At 53.7% G+C, this 20,818-nt stretch overlaps 2 protein-coding genes across 6 annotated transcripts in view; both read left to right on the top strand.

The window, feature by feature from the left end:
* The window catches only part of Slc13a3 (solute carrier family 13 member 3), a 47,310-nt gene extending 33,806 nt beyond the window's left edge, over positions 1–13,504 (top strand). For 3 of the 5 annotated variants that reach the window (XM_090352468.1, XM_090352466.1, XM_090352469.1), the window contains 5 exons: positions 473–570; positions 2,102–2,214; positions 7,036–7,197; positions 9,139–9,276; positions 10,364–11,576. In XM_090352468.1, coding sequence (XP_090208594.1) covers positions 473–570; positions 2,102–2,214; positions 7,036–7,197; positions 9,139–9,276; positions 10,364–10,540 — 688 coding nt within the window. In that variant the 3' untranslated portion in view covers positions 10,541–11,576. The other 2 variants (XM_090352467.1, XM_090352470.1) reach the window with 2 other exon arrangements.
* A 1,387-nt stretch (positions 13,505–14,891) lies between these two features.
* Positions 14,892–20,685, top strand: Ocstamp (osteoclast stimulatory transmembrane protein). The gene is made up of 3 exons (XM_090352728.1): positions 14,892–14,935; positions 15,522–16,524; positions 20,042–20,685. Exons 1-3 carry the CDS (start codon positions 14,892–14,894, stop codon positions 20,486–20,488), a joined length of 1,494 nt encoding a protein of 497 aa, XP_090208854.1. The 3' UTR covers positions 20,489–20,685.
* The last annotated feature ends 133 nt before the right edge of the window (positions 20,686–20,818 follow it).

The raw sequence follows: 20,818 nt of genomic DNA, 5'->3' as shown, positions 1-20,818 counted from the left end.
CTCACCAAAGCTGCTTTGACAGCCTGTTAGCAGCGGAGTGGAACAGCCCTGTTCTGCTTTGCATTTCTCCTACTAGAGTGAGGCTGGCCCGCCTTCCCAGCTCCTCTTTACAAACCTGCAGCCAAAGGAGCATTGTGAGCAATCGATACAGGCCCCTCATTGAACTCGGAGCCAGAAAACCACAGCTCAGGCTCCAGTATTGGCTGGACCCACCCATTTGGGACACCTAACAAGAGTCTTAAGTTAGGAGAACAGGAGTTTGCTCCACTCAGCAGCATCAAAACACGTAGGAAGGGAGCTCCATGGTGGCAGGCCTGCCCTGCCCAGCGCAGGCTGGTGGTCGGTGGGCCAGTTTCCCACTGTGCCCCAATGGGCCTAATTCACTGGCACAAATTTCCTTGGCAAACCTGCCAGGCGGTGCACGGCCTACTGAGAAGCCAGGGCCTCAATGTGTGGGACTTTGTCGTTGTAGGTTCATTTCCGATGCCGTCACCGGCGTGACCATTGTCATCATCTTATTCTTCTTCCCATCCCAAAAGCCCTCCTTCAAGTGGTGGTTTGACTTCAAAGGTACACTGGCCACAGGGGGTCTCAGTCAGGCGTGGGAGTGGGAGGGAAACATGGGACATAGGAGTCAGCGGCCTGGAGTGGCCTGGTGTGGCCAGGCTCTTGGTCCTGCACGTGCCCTGGGCTGTCTGAGTGGTGACTGCATCTGGGGACTTCAGGCTGTCTCAGGCGACAATCTCAGACAGGTGTGAGCAGCGGCAGTCCCAAGACTAGATCCAGCAACTGTCTTCATACAACCCAGGAGCTCTGAATGATTTTTACGTTTCCAAATAGCTGGAAAACAAAACAAAACAAAAAATCCAAAGGCAAAAAGCTTCCAACACGTGATTGTTAGGTGAACTTCAGGTTTCAACACCCGTGAATAGTCACGCATTTCCCCAAGAAATGTGTGGGAATCGTCTTCAGTTATGTAAGTACATAGACAATGGCCTCTGTTCTTGCCTCTTAGCCCACAAAGCCCCACAGACTGCAGTGTGTGGCCCTTACACAAACCCTGGTGACCCCCTAGCATGGCGTGGGAACTGTAATTCTGCTGCTGAGGGGCCTGGCAACAAACCTCATGTTGCATTTACAAGGCTTCAAAGACAAAGGCCCCCCTCTCCCCGCCCCCCCCCCCCGGGCTCCCAGCAGAGACTCCCTGGAAGGTGGCGCTGGCCCCAGGTCGAAGCTACACAGGCCTTCATCTGGGGCTCTGGACAGAGAGCTGGAAACAGAGGTCATAATCTATATATTTTCTATTGATTTAAAAAGATAGAAGATTCATTCAGCAAGCCAGGCTTGAGGACCCAGGAGAAGGCAGGAGTTCCTAAAGTCACTGCAGTAGAGCTGGGAGCCAGGAGGGGGTGTAGGATCCCAGGACCAGGACCAGGGTGGGAGAGACAGGGTGCCAGAGGTGGGGAGGAGGGTCCCCAGAAGGCCTTGACTCTGTTCTAGTCCTGATGACTCTCTCATCCCCTGCTGAGCCCTGCTCTTGCCCCCCACCATTCTGCCAGCTCCAGAGTTGCTATGGCTTCTTGGCTTTGTCTCTGGAGCTCTTGGTTTTAGTTGCTGGTCTGCCTGTCTCCTTCCTTGCCATGTTTTCGTGGCCTCGCTGTGTCTGACCCCTTCCATGGGCACTGGCTGCCAGTGTCTGCCACCCAGTTTCCTTGCACCTGCTCCTCACTGCCCCAGCCCAGCCCAGTGCCTTCCTTCTGTATACCCGGCTCACTCTCTCCTTCCTTCACCTTTTGCTGTCCCCCTCTGTCTTGTCCTGGTGGGTGGGTCTTCCCCTGGGGGAGGTCGTGGCCTCAGGAACCCCTGATGCTGTCCCTGGCTCTGTCCCCTGTGGGGATCTCAGAAACACAGGCTGCCAGCTGGGGTGGTACACACCCTATGGGCTAAGGCCACAGACGTGGGCAGAAGGCCAGTCTGTGGACTGAGATGTTGGACTGAGAAGCCACACCTGTGCCCTGCCCCAGCCCTGGGGTCCTAAGTTCCCCTGCCTGACCAGGCCAGGCTCCCACCCTGGACCCAGTGGCCCCTCTTTTCTGCCCAGCTCCCACCACCAAGACGGAGCCCCTGCTGAGCTGGAAGAAGGCCCAGGAGACGGTGCCCTGGAACATCATCCTGCTGCTGGGAGGAGGCTTTGCCATGGCCAAAGGCTGTGAGGTACGAGCTGGGTGTAGGCTGCGGGCCAGCTTCCCGGGAACACACCGGGACAAGCCTCGTGCCTAGCTGGCCGGCCTGTGCTCAGCACTGACGCCGCAGAGGCGGGGACGAAGGAGGTCTGATCCAGGCCCTCAGAAGCTGGCAGTGGGTACAGCACGAGCACCAGGGCTGGCACTGTTGTGACTGATCAAGGGCCTGTGAGCCCAGAGGAATAGCTGGCCCTGGCACCATGCCGGGCACTGGTCACCATGCTCCCCACATTGTAATGCCAGGAACCCCACCACACCCGAGAATTAGGCACCGCCATTCTCATCCCCTCTCTGTAGGTGAAGAAGCCAGACACAGAGAGGTAAAGTAAACTGCCCAAGGCCACACAGCTGTGGGGGGCAGGATCCAAATCCCCTAAGTCTGGCTCTAGAGTCAGTGCTCCTGAATCTTGTGCCATGGGTATTAGATAAACCTAGTGACAGAAATTGTTTAGTGCTGTCATTAATGTTATTCCAGAGGTCCCCCGAGCCCAGGGCCAGGGCGGAGGCAGCATGAGGGAAACAAGGTGTCCAGGGCAGGCAAGGTGTCTCTCACTCTCAAGGCCACCGGGCCTCAATGCTCTAACGTGCACCTAACATGCCACTCACTGCACTTGCCTAAGGCACCGCTGTGTCTACATAAGGCACCATTGCATTTGCATAATGCACCATTGCATCTACGTAAATCCCCATTGCACTTGCTTAACACACCAGTGCATTTGCATAAGGTACCGTTGCATTTTAGCCGGAATCTCAAAGGCTCTTAGGCCCTGCCTGAAACACTGAGCAGATGCTGGCCCCGTCTCCCTTCACCAGCTCTGCTGTGGCAGGAACTGTTGCTGTCCCCATACACCATACAGCTGAGAAAACCAACATGAGGACAGGAGCTCGCCTCCGCTCGTGTAGCAGGTGGGTGGTGGAGCTGGATTCAAGGCCAGCATGCACAGCGACCCGGGGCTGCACCGCCAGGCCGCTGGAAACGGCAGACACCTCCCTCACAGCATTCCCAGTGGAGATGTTTTCAGTTACTGTGACAGAGCATAGCGCAGCCCCCTGGGCAGGGCCGGACGTGGCAACTGCATGCCTGAACTGGAACCCAGGCTCTGCGGCTCCTTCCTGGAGCTCATAGGCAGGCTCCTTAGCCTCTCTGGGCTCAAGGTTTCCCCATCTGTTAGCTGCAGGTCCAAGTTCTGGCTCAGTGACCCCATGGGCGTAGATACTGCCTGACCACACCCTCATCCACAGGACGAGATGACTGCCAGCAGGAGCACAGCCTGGGGACCACGGGAGGGGTGCAGAAGAGCAGGAGCACTGTGAGGCAGACCACACCCCACAAGTACCGCAGAGAGCCGGGCAGGCCTTTCAGAATGATCTGGTTGATCAGAGACGGCCAGGCCTTACAGCCAGCATCTACCGCACATCTGTGCGCTCGGGTTGCCCCTGCGCAGATCTGCCCACAGCCAAGGCCACCCTGGGGTCTGAGTTTGGTGGTTGAGATCCAGGGCAGGAAGACTCCAAGGCTCCACTAACGGGCATGTGGGTGGCACAGTCAGGTTCTTTGTATTCATTTAGAAACCCATTACACTGGTACAGAACTCAAAAAAACAAAAGGAATAATGAGCCCAAGGGGTTGTGTTTGGTTTTGTCTCCGTCCTAGGAATGACAAGACCCAGAGAGATGACGTGACTCGTGATAGGTAGCACAGGTTGTTGGTAGTGAAGCTGGGATTGGACCTTGGATCTGTCTAGCTTTTCCTGCACCAGGGCAGACTTCCTGGAGGAAGTGGCATGTTTTCCAGGCCTTACAGAGGCCATACAATGGGACCTGATGAAAGATGGTCCACTTTGGTGTGGTCTTTATCAGGTTACTAAAACTTCTCTGTGCCCTGTTTTCCTCATCTATAAAATGGAAATAAAAAAGCTGCGTTGTGATGATTCAATGAGTCAGTTATAGGTAGAAGTCAGAACACAGTTGTTGCTGTGACTGGCTGTTGGAGAATTAAGATGACAGGGAGGTGTATGTGGCCTCAACAACTGGTTCAGGGCAGTGTCATCTGCTACAGAGGCAGAGTCTAGCCTGGCCCTGAAGCGGGGCTCTGGAGGAAGCAAGGACCCCAAGTCCTAGGGGGTCAGATGGCAGAAGGTCATGGAGGCAGTGCTTTCTGCAGGCTGGGCTGTGGGGACTGCTGTGCATGCTGGGAGCCCAGTCTGGCTCTTGGCTTGGCCCTGGGCTGGGCTTCCTGTCAGTAAGGCCTTTGTCTGGCAGCTGCCTCTGGCCTCAGCCTCATTTTCTGCCACCCATTCCCAGGCAGTCAGGCCCAGGCTCAGAGCCACCAGGGTGCTTGCAGCTCCTCCTGCTTCTTGGCCCCTGAGCTGGATCCTAGGGGGGCCATAGACAGTCCAGTCCAGCCAGGCTGGGGTGTGAGGCTCTGCCCACAGGCTGGAAGCTGATCCTAGTGCTCACTAGACCTGGGCCCCTCGTTGTCCTTTCTGTGGTACCCTCCTGCAAGGCCATGTGCTCATGAATCTGCACATTGCAGCTCAAGAGCCAAGGCTGTGCTGGGCCAGGCACAAGGTTACACACAGCTCAGCCCCTCCAACCCACCTTGTAATGGATAATGACCTCTTCCAGCTTCTTTATGTTCTTCCAGTCCATTGGCCCCTTGCTGCTCTGTAGCCAAGTGCATTCATCTAAATCCCAGGACTTTGCACCTGCCTTTCTTGGTTGAATATTCTCCCTGAGATCTCTGAAGGAGAAAAGGAAATGGAGATTCTGATTCCTAAGGGGATGAGAAGGGACAGATAGAGTCCCTTTGGTGTCCCCAATAAAGCCCCTGCAACTGGAGGCTTTCCTGTCTCATATCAGAGCTTCCTCCAGTAAGTAAGCCATGCCAAGCCCCTGAACAGCCACTGGGACATCAGCAAGAAGCTTCCTAGCCAAGCTAGAACAGCTCAAGGCTGCTCACCTTTAAACCTTCATCATCCTCTCTTCCTCCCTTTCTCCTCCCTCACTGGTTGGTCATGGGGCTTGATTTCTGGGCCTGGGCACTGTCCCTGAGCTCTTCAGCTCAAGACTAATGCTCTACCATTTGAGCCATCGCGCCATTTTCAGTTTTCTGCTGTTTAATTGGAGATAAGAGTCTCAGGAATCTCGTGCTCAGGCTGGCTTTGAACTGTGATCCTCAGATCTCAGCCTCCTGAGTAGCTAGGATTACCCTGGCTCATGCCGCCAAGGCCGTGGTCTGGGGTGGGATGGGAGAAGCCAGCAGCCCTGGGCTCTTTCTTGCAGTACTTCTCCAGGCCAGGAGAGGGGGCTGTGGCACATTCTCAGGAATTTCCTGTAGCTGTGTAAGAAGCTTCTTAATAAAGGACTTTTCTGGAATGAAATATTTTACACATTTATAATTCACCCATTGAAAGTAACTTTTCAGCCAGGTTATAAGGCAGCTGCATTGTTTTATTAAGGCAGCATCTGTATGTGTAGTCCAAAATCCACGATGAAATCTTAAATGGTGAATAAGCAGCCAATTCAATGCTTTGAAGAAAAGCTATGACGTTTTGTTGGTAAAACGATGGGTATTGTGATCAGGGTCACTATATTGACCCAGAACTAAGGTAGACAACCATTCGAGTAATTCCTTTCTGCCCCAGATTGGTTCTTAAACCAGTGTTAGTATTGTTCTGCGAAGCTATTTGGCTGCCTCATTGCCACAGTATTGCTGAGTGCCACCACCAGAGGGCAGCACCACGCTTGACCGCGTCCAGGCTGTGTACCGTTTGCTGATAGATGAATACTTTCGGTAGCAAAATCTGGGAAGAGAAGTAGCCGGATTTCTGGAGAAGCCAGAGGGGTGAGCACCCCAGCGATTCTACAGCACTGGCTAGAGTGGAGCCGGGCCACTCTGTCCTGCTGTGGAGGACAGTGGCTGCTTGAGAAGTGCCAGACCAACAGATGGCAGCAGTGGTTTTGCAGGTGATGGGGACCATGTTTGCTTTGGGGGGACAGAGCGAGTCGTAGCAGGCCATGCAAGCAGGTGCCTGGCATGCAACCACCAAAATGGCCATTCATACGATAGTGTATGTCGTACTATTATCAATCATGACAAGGATTCTCATGATTGAGTATAAATACCTTTATTACTGACAATCACAGCGACGGTGTTGCATTTGGTAAATGCTTGGTTCTTTGTTCGTTCATTTTGTTTTCGTCAGCAGTGGGGTTGGTACCGAGAGCCTTGCACTTGCTTTTCTTTCTTGCTCATGGCTGATACTCCACCCTTTGATCCATGCCTCTAGCCTGGCTTTTTTTGCTGGTTATTTTAGAGATGAGTCTCATAGACCTTTTCTTCTCTTGGCTGGTTTTCAAACTACAATCCTCTGTATGTAGGCCTGCTGCGTAGCTCGGCTTGCAGGTGAGAGCCACACCCGTGTCTGGCCGGCACTTGTTTTTATATTACATATGAGATAAAGGGTAAACTTTTCATACACATCAATATATTAAATAACACTGACTATTTCACATACTACTACTTTGTAGTGATCCTTACAAGAATGAAGGGATTTCCCGTGAAGGGCCCGTCCCCTCTCTCCCACTGAATTGTAACTCACTGGTTGTGGAATTGAGTAGAGGTGAACTTTCCACCTCTAACCACATCTACCCCAGGGGCCCAGGAGTCTGCGCACCTGGGATGGGGAGCACGGAGCGAGGCTCGAGCGAGGTGGGGGGAGAGGGTGCTACTGGACCTCCCAACCTGGGTAGGGCAGCGGCGTGGGAGTAAAGGTGGCCCCGCCTGCAGGAGTCGGGGCTGTCGTCGTGGATCGGAGGGCAGCTGCACCCGCTGGAGCACGTGCCCCCCGTGCTGGCTGTCCTGCTCATCACCATCGTCATCTCCTTCTTCACCGAGTTCGCCAGCAACACGGCCACCATCATCATCTTCCTGCCCATCCTGGCAGAGCTGGTGAGGGCTCTTCTGGGGCTGGGGGAGGGGTTCCGCCCAGTCAGGGTCAAGGCCAAGATCTCCCCCCATGCAGAGCTTCCTCGGCCTCGCTGCCCTTGCTCCCTTCTGACATGCATGCGACAGAAGCACAGCGCGGCTTCTCCCAGCCTAGCTTGCTTTTCCTTCCAGAAATCCCCAAACAATGTAAATGCTGCTTGAAGGCCACAGATGCCCTTGCTGGGTTCTGGGGAGCTTGGACTCGGGGTTACCAAGGGTTTTCCAAGATGATGGGCGTGCATGTTGGAGGGAAGTGGAAGTCTCGGTTGACATAGCTGCACAGGGGAATGTCGGGTGCCAGGCAGGCTGTCGCCCAGCTTGCGGGATGGGCGCCATGTGCGAGGGGCCTGTCCCGTGCACTTAGGGTCCCGCAGCATCCCTCGCTTCTGCCCCGAGGCCGGTGGCTCTCCCTAAATCATGGTGATCACAAATGGCCCAGATGTTGCCAAGTGCCTCCTGGGGTGAATCACCCCTAGGTGAGAATTTCTGTTCTACAGATCACTAGCATAGATGCGCTCAGGAGTTAGTGATTTATCCAGGAACCCACACACATATACCTTTTCTAGGAGGGAGGTAGCAATCCTTTGGTTTTTTTTCTTTTTGCCAGTCCTGGGGCTTGAACTCAAGCCCTGGGAACTGTCCCTAAGCTTCCTTTTGCTCAAGGCTAGCAATCCACCGTCACTTCCACCTTTTTCTGTTTTGTGGTACTGAGAAATAGAACCCAGGGCTTAATACATACTCTAGGCAAGCACTCTACAAGTAAGCCACATTCCTAGCCCACCTAGCTCAAGGTAGCAATCCTTGAGCACAGAAAGACAGGGACAGCCATGCCATCACCACATGAAGTCAGCCAAGCCTGGCACCAACGCCTGACAAAGAGAGCAAGGAAGAGAACAACACTGCTCTGATCTCATCCCACAGGGAAACAACGAGCAATGGCTCACTATAGGGTAGGTTTAATAAACAAAACAAAATTCTAGGGCCCTGGCTGGCACTGGGAGCTCACACCTGGCACTTGGGAGGCTGAGATCTGAGCAGGTGAATCAGGGCACTGTGGGACTCAAAACCATCCATAAAGCCCAGAAAGAAGGTTCCATGAGACTCCTATCTCCAATTAACCAACAAGAAGCCAGAAGGAGAGCTCTGACTTAAGTGGTAGAGGACCAGCCTTGAGTGAAAGAAGCCAAGCAAGGGCATGAGGCCCCAAGTTCAAGCCCCAGAACCAGCTTGTATGCTGGTTCACACTGGTGATTGCTTTATTGCACAAAGAGAAAACATTCTTATGTCTTAGGTTGCAGAAATTCCTTAGGGGCTCAAATGCCCTGTCGGGAGTAACTTGCCTGAATTGTGGTCAGCATGACTTGTAGGTGAAAAGGTCATCAGAGAAGGTGACAAATGAGTGGCCCAGTGCCTACAGCTGGCCTACACTGGGCCACAGGGAGATACTAGACAGCAGATGACCCTGAGCTGCTGGCATCACTGCCACCCTGCCAGGCCCCAATAAAAGATGCCTACATGGTTTGGCTCAGAGCTGCCGTCACCTGGGTCCTGAATGGACCTGCCAGGCCAGTCCTCTGGGTGTCTCAGCTTTCTCTGCCTTGCTCACATGAAGAGAAAAGTTCTAGGCAAAGCTCCCCATGTGCTCCCTGATAAAACCCTGGGGACACACTGACCTTGGAAACGTCTCCCCCCATCTCCTCCCTCATCTGCTTATCTCCACCTGTGTCTCTGCACTTTGGGCCCCGTGTCTGTCCCTTGAACTCTTCTTGTGCATCTCTGTTGTCATCTATCACTCTGCTCATCTCTAAGTCTTTGTCACTCTTTTCCTACCACCAATACCTCTTGCTGTGATCTTTCTATGCCCGTCTGTCTGTCTGCCTGCCTCCCTGGTGTCTCCGGGCCCAGGCCATCCGCCTGCGAGTGCACCCGCTGTATCTGATGATTCCGGGCACGGTCGGCTGCTCCTACGCCTTCATGCTTCCCGTCTCCACGCCCCCCAACTCCATCGCCTTCGCCTCTGGACACCTGCTGGTCAAAGACATGGTGAGTGGGGGCGTTTCTAGCCATGGCCTGCAGGGGGAGGGTGCACCAGGAAGGTATGTCCCCACCTGACCCCCAACTCTGCAGTGGCCCCCAAGCTTAGACAGGCTTCACATGCTACCTGGTGAGTGCTGTCCAGAGCTTGCCTAGGGGCAGGGACCCAGCCCTCCCCGGGGCACTTCTCTTCCCCCTGGCTGTTTGGCCCCTGCCTCTGGCCCAGAACCTTTGGAAGGACACTCTGGGATTTAGGATTGGGCTCCTGGACTTGGCCAGCTGGCAGGCAGGACAGAAGCCAAGGGTCGTGTCAGGAGGGACTGGTACATGTTTTAGCACAGCTCAGCCAATGACAGTTCCCTCTGCCCAAACACATCTCCCTGCCAAACCGAGTCTTCCCTCTTCCTTCTGCCCTGCTTAGCTAGGCCCGAGACCCTACTAAGATAAATGGAGAAAGTGAGGTGAGAGCAGTAGCCAGGCTAGGTTCCAGCATGAAAACAAGTACAAACAAGGAGACTTGTGGGACTGGATTCTCCCTGGTGGGGAGTCTGGAGGGGTGCTGAGCCTCTGGGCTTCAAATGCTTTCCAACTATTTAAAAAGAAATTCACAACGGACCAATGCAGCCTTCCCCGGGCCTGCAGTGTGTGTGAATGTGTATGTGTGTGCATTTGCACACAGGTGGATGCATGAGCACGTGCAGGTTGCATGCACGTGCATGCAGCAGGCGCAGGGGAGGGGTGTGAATGATCAAACCAGACTTTGGGCAAATCAAGTTCAAGTGCAGAGACCTGGGTAAGCCAACTTCCCTGGGCCTTGGATTCCTCTTTCGTGAGCAGGGCTCTCAGGAAGCTTCTTGAGATTGCTTTTGGTGTTCAGTGGCCTGTGACAGCACCTGGTGTTGTGGGGGTCCCTGTGTGGCACCCAGAACCTCACAGTGAGTGGGGACACTGGCTCGCTGAGGTCCAGCCTCAGGTGGTAATGAAGGAAGGCCCCACCTCATCTCCTCGGCTGTGCCTCTGTCAATGGCGCCTTCCTGTCCCCCATCTCCATAGTAGGCCAGTGCCAGCCCCTCCCTCAGTCCCTGGCTTGTTGCAGGTTCGGACAGGCCTCCTGATGAATCTGATGGGTGTTCTGCTGCTCAGCCTGGCCATGAACACCTGGGCACAGGGCATCTTCCAGCTGGGCACCTTCCCGGACTGGGCCAACATCCATGAGGCTAACGTCACGGCACCGCCTCCCACCTCAGCCAATGACACAGTTCGGACACTCTGAGTCCTCCTGGGGGACCCCCTTGGGCCAGGACCACACAGGATGATCAAGCAATTCTTTTCTGGAATCGAATGTGCAGCAAGCAAGGCAGAGCTCCAGGGATCCACCAGGCCCAAGGGCTCATTGCACGAGACTCCTTCTCTTTCTCTCTTGTGCAGCCCGAGGTTCGAATTAACTCCCAGCTCCGTCCTCTACGAGCTGGTCTGTGGTTAGGATGTAGGAGCGCAATTCAGACATGGATCAAACCTGCATTTGGAATGGGAGACTGTCCCCAGAGGCCAGTTCACTGTTCTGACCCACTGACACCTGTAGGTCTCCAGAGAGCCCATCTTGTCTGTTAGATAGCAGAGGACCAGATGTTGAGCTGCTCAGGACACAAGTGGCTTTTGTTCTCCTGTTGGGCTGAGGCCCCTGTGGGTCCCCTCAAAATAGGAGATGTGCAGAGCCTCCCCTTGCCTCCCTGGGCTCCCAGACGCAGCAGGGAAAGGTTGACAGCTCTGTCCAAGAGGCTGCAGTATCCTCTGTCTGATTCAATTTGGAATCATGTCCATAATAATCCTGGCATCTGGCTAAGCCTAGGTTCCAGCCGCTGGCAGGTGACCCATGTCCCCTCCAGCCAGGACCCTCTGGCATGTGTCATTGAGTCACTTGCCTCGCAGCTGGTCTCCACCTTTCCACACAGGGGTGAATGTGCTTAGTGGCCAAGGCCAGAGGGAGAAGGCGGGAGGCGGTTAGGAGGGGTGGCTGGCACCAGCCAAGGGCTGAGCCAAAGGCTGAACCTCACGTCTCTCCTCCCCACCCTGTGGGGTCCCTGAGAGCAGGGGAGCAGGAGGGGAGGAGGACACCTGAGCTAGGGGTGCAACTCTGCCTAGGCCCCGCGTTAATCCACCAGTCAGTATTAAATCCCACGTTCAATGGTATCCCGCAGCGGGACAGGGTGATGTCCCCAAATAGAAAAGCCACAGACTGGGCAGAGTCTAGTCATGATTTCAAACACTTCTGATCAAAACCGCTGTAAAATAAACATTGATCAACACCACAGTGGAGAATTGTTGCCTTTCTGAACAAAAAGAGAATTTCAAAGTCCCAAATCCCTGGACTAGCGGCTCTTGCCTTTACCTCTCTACTCTCCCACCCTAGGGCCTTTGCATGTGCTCTTCCTAGCATCTAAACACCTGCTCCTAATACCAGGCTTGGTGTCACCATCACTTTATTCAAGTCTCAGCTCAGATGTCACCTCCGGAAAGAGGCTTCCCTAACCATCCCAGATAAAATGTCACCCCCACTACTCTCTGCCCTCAGTTTCCCTTCTTAGTACATCGGACACTGAATCACGCACTTCACTGTTTATTTGTGTTTCTCCCACCATGTAAACTGAGAAAAGCATAAACTTGGTCTGGCTCACTGCTGTAACTCCAGCAGCAGGGCCGTACCCCAGGTACAGTCCTTGGATGGTGATCTGGGACCTTCTGGCCTTTTTCATGCGTTATTCCATGAGTGCTGGTTTAGCACTCACTGAATACTGTCTCCACCTGCGTGCTTGTTCAGCTTAAAGTGGCAGTGGAGGTGGGCAGATAAATGCCTCAATCACAGAACTGAGTCAGGGCTCTGGGGTTGACTCGGGGGACTGACCCAGAGGCCAGGGGGGCCAGAGGTCTCAGGCTGTGATCTGAGGCCGTTGGCTGGGGGCTCCTGACAGGCGAGAAGCTGGGGGGGGAGGATTTTGCAGTGGCATCAAGAAAGCTGGCAAAGCTAGGCAGCGCTGGGCTGAGCAGCCCTGGTGTGGAGGGAGGTGGCTGTCCCCAGCCTGGGCTGGTGCAGTCTGGACTCTCCTGATGTGGACACCCAGCACAGGCCCAGCGCCCACCTGACCATCCTCCCGCTGGCCCTGCAGCTGGACCCTGACGGCCAGCTTCCAGAGAACTCCCTGACACAGACATGGTCAGTCTTGGCCTTCTGTAGATTGGTGGTGTGGCCCACTTTGGTTCTGGAGCACAGTTTTCTTTCTTCTAGGTTCTTCTCTTTAAATGGTGGTCTCATCAAAAACATCCCTCACAGAAGTATCCAGAAGAATGTTGGATCAGAAATCTGTGTTCCGCAGTTTAACCAACTGGATACCTAAAATCTCTCTGTCACACCAACAGAAGCCGGAACACAACCAGTTTTTGATGGGGCCCATCCGGATCACCTCTAAGCATTGTGCAGGGAGAAGGGCAGGGAGCAGGGTGGAGCCAGCTGCAAGAAAGCCAGCACTCCGGGTTTAGATAACATCGGAGCTGCCCTCTCACCGAGCCTCTTTGTGCTCAAAACAAGCACTCTACCACTTGAGCCACAGCACCACTTCTCCACCTTTTGACTTGTGAATTAGAGATAAGAGTCTCCTGGGGACTTTTCTGCCTGAGTTGGCTTAGAACCAAGATCCTCGGAACTCAGTCTCCTGAGTAGCTAGGTTGTGGTCCCTACTTCTGATGGCCTGGGACAGCTCTCGCCATCCGCATCTCCCCATCTGACACCTGCTCTGGGTACTGCTGAGCCCCTGAGATGTGGCTGCCCTGAGAGAGTGTGACAGGAATATCCTCCAGAGTTCATAAAGTTAGCTGGGAAAAAAACCAACAAATGAACATAAAATCCCCTAGACACACAACAGTCTGTTTTCACATGGTGAAAGACTAAGGTTTTGGATGCATTTGGTTGGATAAACTCTTTGACTAAAGTGGATTTGGATTTTCCATGCTATGATTAGCAAATGAACCAACCACAGCTCCCACTGCTGGCATCTCTCTTTATCCTGCTTTCCCAGGCAGCACTGGCCATGCGGAAGCTTCCAGCAGCTTCTCTTGTTTGTCAGTCAAGGTGAAGAGTCACAACTCTTCATCAGCCCTGAGCCTGTGCTCAGAGGCCCCTGACTTCTGACTGAGCCTGCGCACTTCCTCTCTGTCTCATGGCTCTGAGTCCTGTGCCCTGAAATTCCCCTCCCTCCCTCCCTCCCTCCCTCCCTCTGTGGAGCTGTAAGTTCTAATTCTGGCACTTCAGAGCCCCCCAGATGTGTCGGCTTTGAGGTCAGGCCAGCCTGAATGGGTAGAGATGGTACCCACCTATACTGAGAGAAGCCAGCAATGCTCCTGTCCTCCCTCCTCCTCACCCCCACCCCCACCCCAGCATGCCTTGGTACTCCCAGGACCTCTGGGAACACCCCATGTGAACCCCAGCCAGCTGGCTCTCTGGGACCCAGAGGAACTATGCAAATGCCAGCCCAGAGCTGCACATTGTAAGCTGGTATCTCCCCTGGTTGGGATCCGCTTTCTTGTTTTGATTCCTAGCTTTAACGTCTCGAATGTTTTTATGTGAAAGGGGGACTGCTGGCATTTGTGGACTGGACAGTATGGTTCTAGGTCTCTGTCCAGTGGCTCTGCCCTCTTTTGCAGCAGAGCAGCTGCATCTCCCAGGGTCTGAGCTGGACCGGACACTTCCCGGGCTGCTATACCTGCACTGGGTGTGCTATTCCTGAGTCTCTCGTGGCTTTGCCTCTGTGTGCCTGGTCCTTGAGGCTGGGCAGGCCCCTGACTTCCTGCAGGGACTCAAGCCCTCGGAGGGTCTAGCCACAGGCGTCCCCTGTGTGAGCCCAGGAAGACCTCCTTCCACACAAGCAGATGTCCCGGTGAGGATGGGCAGATGGAGTGCCCTGGCTGTGCTCCCAGGGAGGCCCATCTTTTGTGTGTGGAGAATAAGGGGGCCCAAGAGAGGCTCCCCCGGGGGTCAGAGTCTCCCAGGACATTGAGGAGCACATGGGTGCTGAGGGACGTTTCTCCATTCCAGGTGCAAGTGGGCTCTGAAACAGCCTGGAAGCAGACATGCAGGGCAGTGATGGCGGGAACTTTACATTTATTGAGCACCTACTGTTTGCAGTGCCAGATGCATTCTGAGCTCGTCACAGGGCGTTTTGCCTCCACAATGCAGGTCATGAGGCAGTCACTCACTGTCTCAGCAGGGATCTCAATGTCTCCAAAGTCAGGGGTGTTTGTGCTCCCCTCGGGTACAGGACTACAGAAGGGAGAGGAAGGGTGAGCAGAGTGAAGCTCTTAATCTCACACTACTGGGGACAACTTGCAGCGGTCCAGATCACAGAAGGCTCAGGCGGGAGGCTGGCTTGCTCTCCTCCCACACCGCCCTGGCAGTGATGAGGCAGTTCTCTCCACTTCCCTGGTGGTGGGCCTCAAGCAGGCGGGGCCAGGCAGCCAGGAGTGCTCAAAGTGTGGGAAAGCAGAAGCCACAGGACTTCAGTGGGCCACAGGCTCAGCGATTGCCCTGCTTCCATTACACCTGCCTGGCTGCCAGAGACCCTTTTCCAGAGAATATGAGGGGCCTGTGTGGAGCCCCCCAGCGCCTCAATGGGAGCAGGTAGGTCTGGGACTTGGGCACTGAGGGTCACAGGCCAGAGAAAGACAGTAGTCTGTTGCCCAAACCTCAAGTTCCACCATTCTTTGCTGTGTGACCTAGAGTCACTCCTCACCTCTCTGAGCCTCAGTTTCTCCCTCTGTGAAATGGGAATGACAGCAATTTCCCAGGAAATTGTAGGCATGAGAAAATGCATGCACAGGGCTTGGCTCAAAAGAAGCCTGGGATGGGTAGCGTTCTTGTCATTTGCTCCATCCAGCACAGAACGTAGCACCCAGTATGGCAGGTACTGGCTTTTAGTTCTTAAAGTATCTATGTCAGTACCTATTATTTTAGTAACTACTCTGTTCTGAACATGAACCATACAGTGAGGGATGCATTTAATTTCACACCCAAATGCATTCAAGGCCCAGGGGCAAGGTGCTAGAAGTGGTATCCCCCAAATCCAGCATCTTGCTAATCCTGCTGCCCTTGGCTGTCCCTCTGCAGCGTCACTGCTTACAGTCTCGGAAGTTAATCCTGAAGGCAGGGGGAGTGGGGAGACACCTCACCCTCCTGACAGAGGGGCCCCCTCTTTCCTCGTATGCAGATGGAGATTCTGGCACTCAGGAATACGCAAAGCACTTGTCCCTTTGCGAGCTGCCTGTGCTGCCTTCTCCCAGCCTATCCCAGCCAGCTGTGGCCAGCTGCTTACCCAGCTCCTCCTGTGTGGATCCCTGGCTGCCGCTGCCACGGCTCTGGGACGTCATTGGCTGGTCTCCTCTCAGCTCTGCCCTCTGGGACCCTCAGCTGTGGTGATGATTGTCTGGGGCCTCCTGCTCTTCCTCAGCCTGAGCCTGATGCCCCCCATCCGCTGCCTGTTTGCACTCAGTGTGCCTACACTGGGCACAGATCAGGGCCGCCGGCTTCTCCTGTCCTACAGTGCTACCACGCTGGCCGCTGCCGTGGTGCCAAATGTCTTGGCCAATGTGCACGCAGCAGGACAGGTGCTGAGGTGTGTCACCGAGGGCTCCCTGGAGAGTCTGCTCACCACCACGCAGCAGCTGCACGCCGCATCCAGGACACTGGGCCCCCAAGGCGAAGCCGGCAGCCGGGGACTGACATTGGAGGTCCAGGGCAATGGCTCTGCTTTCTACCTTCATATGCTCACCGTCACACAGCAGGTCCTGGAGGACTTTTCTGACCTGGAGTCCTGGGCCCGGACAGCAGCTCTGGGGACCCGGTGGTTGGCCATGGGCCTGTTTATTCTCGATCTCTTGCTGGAGTCGGCCTGGTACCTCCATCGCTACCTGACAGACCTGCAGTTTGACAACATTTATGTGACTCGGCAGCTGGCTCAGCAGCTGGCACAGGCGAGAGCCACACATCTGCTGACCCATCCACCCTCCTGGCTACTGCAGACGGCCCAGCCAAAGCTGTCCCAGGAGGAGCTGTTGAGCTGTGTGCCGAGGCTGGGGCTGCTGGGCTTGCTCATGGTGGCCACAGCTGTGGCAGTGGCCACAGACCACGTGGTGTTTCTTCTGGCACAGGCAGCCGTGGATTGGGCTGAGAAGTTGCCCGTTGTGCCCGTCACGCTCACAGTCAACTATGATGTAAGTCCATGGAGAAGGAGGGCCTTGGGCCAGTCCCTAGAGAGGGGGTTGGGGGCATTAACCTTTGACTTGTGGCTCCTCAGTGGTATCCCTTTGGTCAGCCACATGGCCTCAGGCTTGGTAGATGTTGTGGGGGACGCACTGCCACACAATCGTATGTGAAGTGAGATCTCTTTCCAGCCCATTTCTACCTTCAAGTCACTTGCCCAGGGTCAAAGTCAAGGTCTTCTTAAGTAGTAAAATGTCCAAGCCTCATTTTCCTCATTGTTGAAATTAATTATCCTCCTTACCCAGGTAGGCTCTAGAGACTATAAATAATGAAACTATAAATAATGTCTCCAAAATGCCTTGGTTTCACAGCACATTACACTAACAACACATGAGTGGTGGAATAATTATTAATAGCTCACATGTGATATGTCAGGCTGGATATAAAGCCCAGAGTTCAAGCCCCATGGTCCACAATAAATAAATAAATTAATTAATTAGTTACCATCCACTTACTATAGGATATATTAACTCTCAGGCAAACACATATTTTTTCAGTCTTTCTTTGAAATTTTTCAGTTTACTCAGTGAGTTCTCACACAGGAGTTTATTGCACGAAATATACATCAAATAATCAGATCCTGTGCTATGACATTAATGGTGTATTTATCAAAGTACTTTTGATATCTAGGGGACTTTCTTCTAAACTGCACAAAAAGTAGACTAGAAAATTAGAGTTCATTGTAGTTGGGAAAGGAATCCTTTTGTGAAATTTTTCTCCAATCATAAAACAACTATGCTTGACTGTTTCCCATAGGTCACAGGAAAGGAGTGTGTGTCAGGTGATACTCTGTGTGTCCCCTGATTGACTCAGATTCATCAAGCCTAAGATGACTTGGAGTCACCCTATCATTTCGTAGACTGTTAAAAGAGAAAGTGCTGCTTATTCATCTTTAGTGCATGCTTATTTATCACTTCCCATCTCCACGGAAAGTAGCTGACTTGGCATTTCACATAGATTGAGTTGGTCATGTCTCATGCACACCCACAAGAAAGCCAGGCAAGTTCATTGATTTTCCTACGCCTTGCTCCAGGTCAGGCTCGGGGCTTCTGAATGACTCTGACCCAGTTGTCAAGTCTGAGCCTTGTCACCAGTCTCCCTGTACCTGGTGCTTCTCCATCATTTCGTCAGAATTTTCTTCCGACTTCGGGTTTTCAGCTTTGTAAGGATTGGTGCCCGCCCTCCCTGATCCTCGGAGAAAACATAAGTTGGCGGAAACCACACCCCACGATCTTCTTCCTTTCCCAAAGTAGAAGTTCCTCCTACCTCTCACTGAGCCCTCTGGGATGTGGCAGGCTGGCCTTTGGCACGTGGGTTAGTGACTCAGTGTGACTCAGTCCCTTTGTAGGTAGTTATTTGGCAAGAAGTTATGGGCTAATGGTCACCCCTCAGCAATGACTGCCTGCGGCAGGCTGTGGATGGCTCACGGCTGTAATCTCCGCTACTCAGCGGAGATGTAAGGGTTGCAGTCCCAGGCAGGAAAGTGTGTGATGCTTACCTCTCCAGTTAACTACCAGAAATCTGGAAGTGGAGCTGTGGCTCTCCTGGTAGAGTGACAGCTTTCAGTGAAAGAGGTAAAGGATAGTACCCAGGCCCTGCGTTTAAGCTCCAAGAACAGACACCAAAACAAAACAACAAACCCCTTTTCTCACTCTCGCCACAGTCCGGCCCAGCTGCCCTGCCCTGGATTTCAGTGCCATTGTTGAATGGCAATGTTTGGAAAGGCAGACTGCTCCCAGACCTACAGTTCATGTAGCTGGGCTGCAATGGTGCTCTGAGCAGAGCACCCACAGCACGTGCAATGCAGCAGTCCTGGTGGAAGGACTGCTGGAAGCACTTCCAAGTCCTGCTGACTTTAAGACACAGCCTGATTCCAAAGACAGTACGAAGTGAAAAAGGTTGAGTCTTACATTTGAATTGTCACTTCCAAGCAAGGAGATCAGAATGATTAGCCTCCCCATTTACAGAGGAAGATACAGAGGCTCAAGAAGCTTCATACAACATCTCACTTCTGATCTTTTTTTTTTTTATTTTGCCAGCCCTGGGGCTTGAACTTGGGGCCCTAGGCAACTGGCACTGTGCTTCTTTTGTTCAAGGCTAGCACTTTACCACTTGAGCCACAGTGCCACTTCTGGCTTTTTCTGTGTATGTGGTACTGAGGAATCAAACTCAGGGCTTCCTGCATGCTAGGCAAGCACTCTATCGCTAAGCCACATTCCTAGCCCCTCATTTCTGGTTTTAAATAGAGAGAAAACATCCTAAGGAGCCCCTAAAAGTACAGTTCTAGGGTCCCCAGCTGTACGTCATGCACACTTCAGGTACTGAAGTCCTGTGTTTCCCCTCTGACCTTCCAAATCTGCCTTCTATTCTTCCTTGATCTAATGAGCCTACAACCACACAGCCTAACTCTTAAAGAGCATGACATTAAGACCCACCTAGCTGGGGGGAGAACCTCTGAGTTGGTCACAGTGAATTTACTGTGTGATTTTTTTTTTAATGCTTTGAGCTCAGGTGCTTTATTGTTTAAGCCAAAACCCAATACCCTTTTGCTCTGGTTATTTTTTGCCAGTCCTAGGACTTGAACTCAGGGCCTGAGCACTGTCCTTGGGCTTTCTCTAAGCTAGAGTGCTACCACTTGAGTCACAGCACCACTTCTGGCTTTTTTTTTTTTTTTTAATGTATGTGGTACTGCGGAATCAAACCCAGGTCCTTGTGCATGCTAGGCAAGCACTCTACCACTAGGCCAAACTCCTGGCTCCAGTCTGTTTTTTTTTTTTTTTTTTGCCAGTCCTGGGCTTGAGCTCAGGGCCTAAGCCCTGTCTTTGGACTTTCTCAAGGCTAGAGCTCTACCACTTGAGCCTCAGCACCACTTCCAGGTTTTTTCTATGCATGTGGTACCAAGGAAATGAACCCAGGTCTTCGTGCATGCTAGGCAAGCCCTCTACCACTAGGCCAAACTCCCAGCCCCACTCTGGTTATTTTTTGAGTTAGGATCTCACATCACCCAGACTGGCATGGCTGCTGCGATGACACTAGCCGATCCTCTTCTGGGATTTCTTTCCTCATTATTCCACCATATTCTCCCACTGTGCTAGGAATGTAGTCCCCACCATCTCCACGTTTTGAGTATCAAAGATTCTAGGCATGAGCCACTGCACTGGTCAGGATCCACCCCCCCCCCTTTTTAAATGGGGCTTCCCCTGGCCTCAACCCCTGTCGGAGTGAATGCCCCGAGTATGAACTGGTCTTCTCTGTACCATCAAGGCAGTCACAATAATAATGATAAACGTTAGTATGGTGTTTGCACCTTTTACAAGAGCTGGTTTCAGCTCCAGTCCCATATGGGCCTCCTTAAACTCTTGGTGATGGGTTAAGCCTCTGCCTATTTCTCAGTGAGGATGGGGACGATGGGCCTTTGTCCCTTTGTGGCTGGCTGCTGACTGCAACCTTTCTTTCTCCTTTCTGCAGGCGGCATACACGGTCCTGGGCTTCATCCCCTTCCTCTTCAACCGGCCTGCGAGCCAGAGCCCCTGGGTCTCCGCGCACGGCTCCTACCAGTGGGAGCTGCGCCTCGCCTCGCGCCACTGCCGGCTGCTGCCGGCCCAGCACCCCCGGCCCGCGGGCCCGCTGGTGGCCGGCGCCCTGCAGCTGCTGGCGGGGGGCGCGGAGCTGCTGCGCCCCTTCGCGCGGCGCCTGCGGCACCGCATCGCCGCCTCCTTCTTCTCGGCCCAGGAGGCCCGCCGGGCCCAGCGCCTGCACGCCCGGCTCCAGCAAAGGCACAGCCGGCATCGAGGCCGGCCGCTGCCCCTGGGGGCTCCTTCCCGGCCCCAGACCCCCCCCAGGGTGGACACGATTGCTCTAGAAGCGCCTGGAGAGGCGGCGCAGGGGCCAGAGTCTGGGGTGGCACAGATCTGAGCGGTAACCGGGGTCTTCCTGCGGCCTCAGTGTCCACACCTGCCACAGCTGGAGCCTAAGCAGCGAGTCAGCCCCTCGGGAGGCTGAGATCTGAGGATCATGGCTCCAAGCCAGCTGGAGGCTCTTATTTCCGATTCATCACCAAGAAGTCAGAAATGGAGCTGTGGCTCAAGCAGCAGAGCTTGAGGCGGAAAAACAAACAAACAAACAAGGAAGGGACAGCACCAGGCCCTGAGTTCAAACTCGATGGAGACATGCTGCAACCCTTCCCTCCATCTGCACCTCCTGGGAGGCATCCAAGTTCTCCTTATCTATCTCTTTACCAGGGAT

This window comes from Megascapheus bottae, chromosome 18, assembly GCF_031878675.1.
Source record: "Megascapheus bottae isolate mThoBot1 chromosome 18, mThoBot2.hap1, whole genome shotgun sequence".
NCBI lineage: Eukaryota > Metazoa > Chordata > Mammalia > Rodentia > Geomyidae > Megascapheus > Megascapheus bottae.
This window is presented reverse-complemented; position numbering and strand designations above follow the sequence as displayed.

Excerpts from the sequence above, each read along its gene's own strand:
- Ocstamp (XM_090352728.1), top strand. The coding sequence starts at position 14,892 with ATGAGGGGCCTGTGTGGAGCCCCCCAGCGCCTCAATGGGAGCAG. Across the intron at positions 14,936-15,521 it reads CAGCGCCTCAATGGGAGCAG|ATGGAGATTCTGGCACTCAG; the intron begins GTAGGTCTGGGA and ends CCTCGTATGCAG. Across the intron at positions 16,525-20,041 it reads CGCTCACAGTCAACTATGAT|GCGGCATACACGGTCCTGGG; the intron begins GTAAGTCCATGG and ends TCCTTTCTGCAG.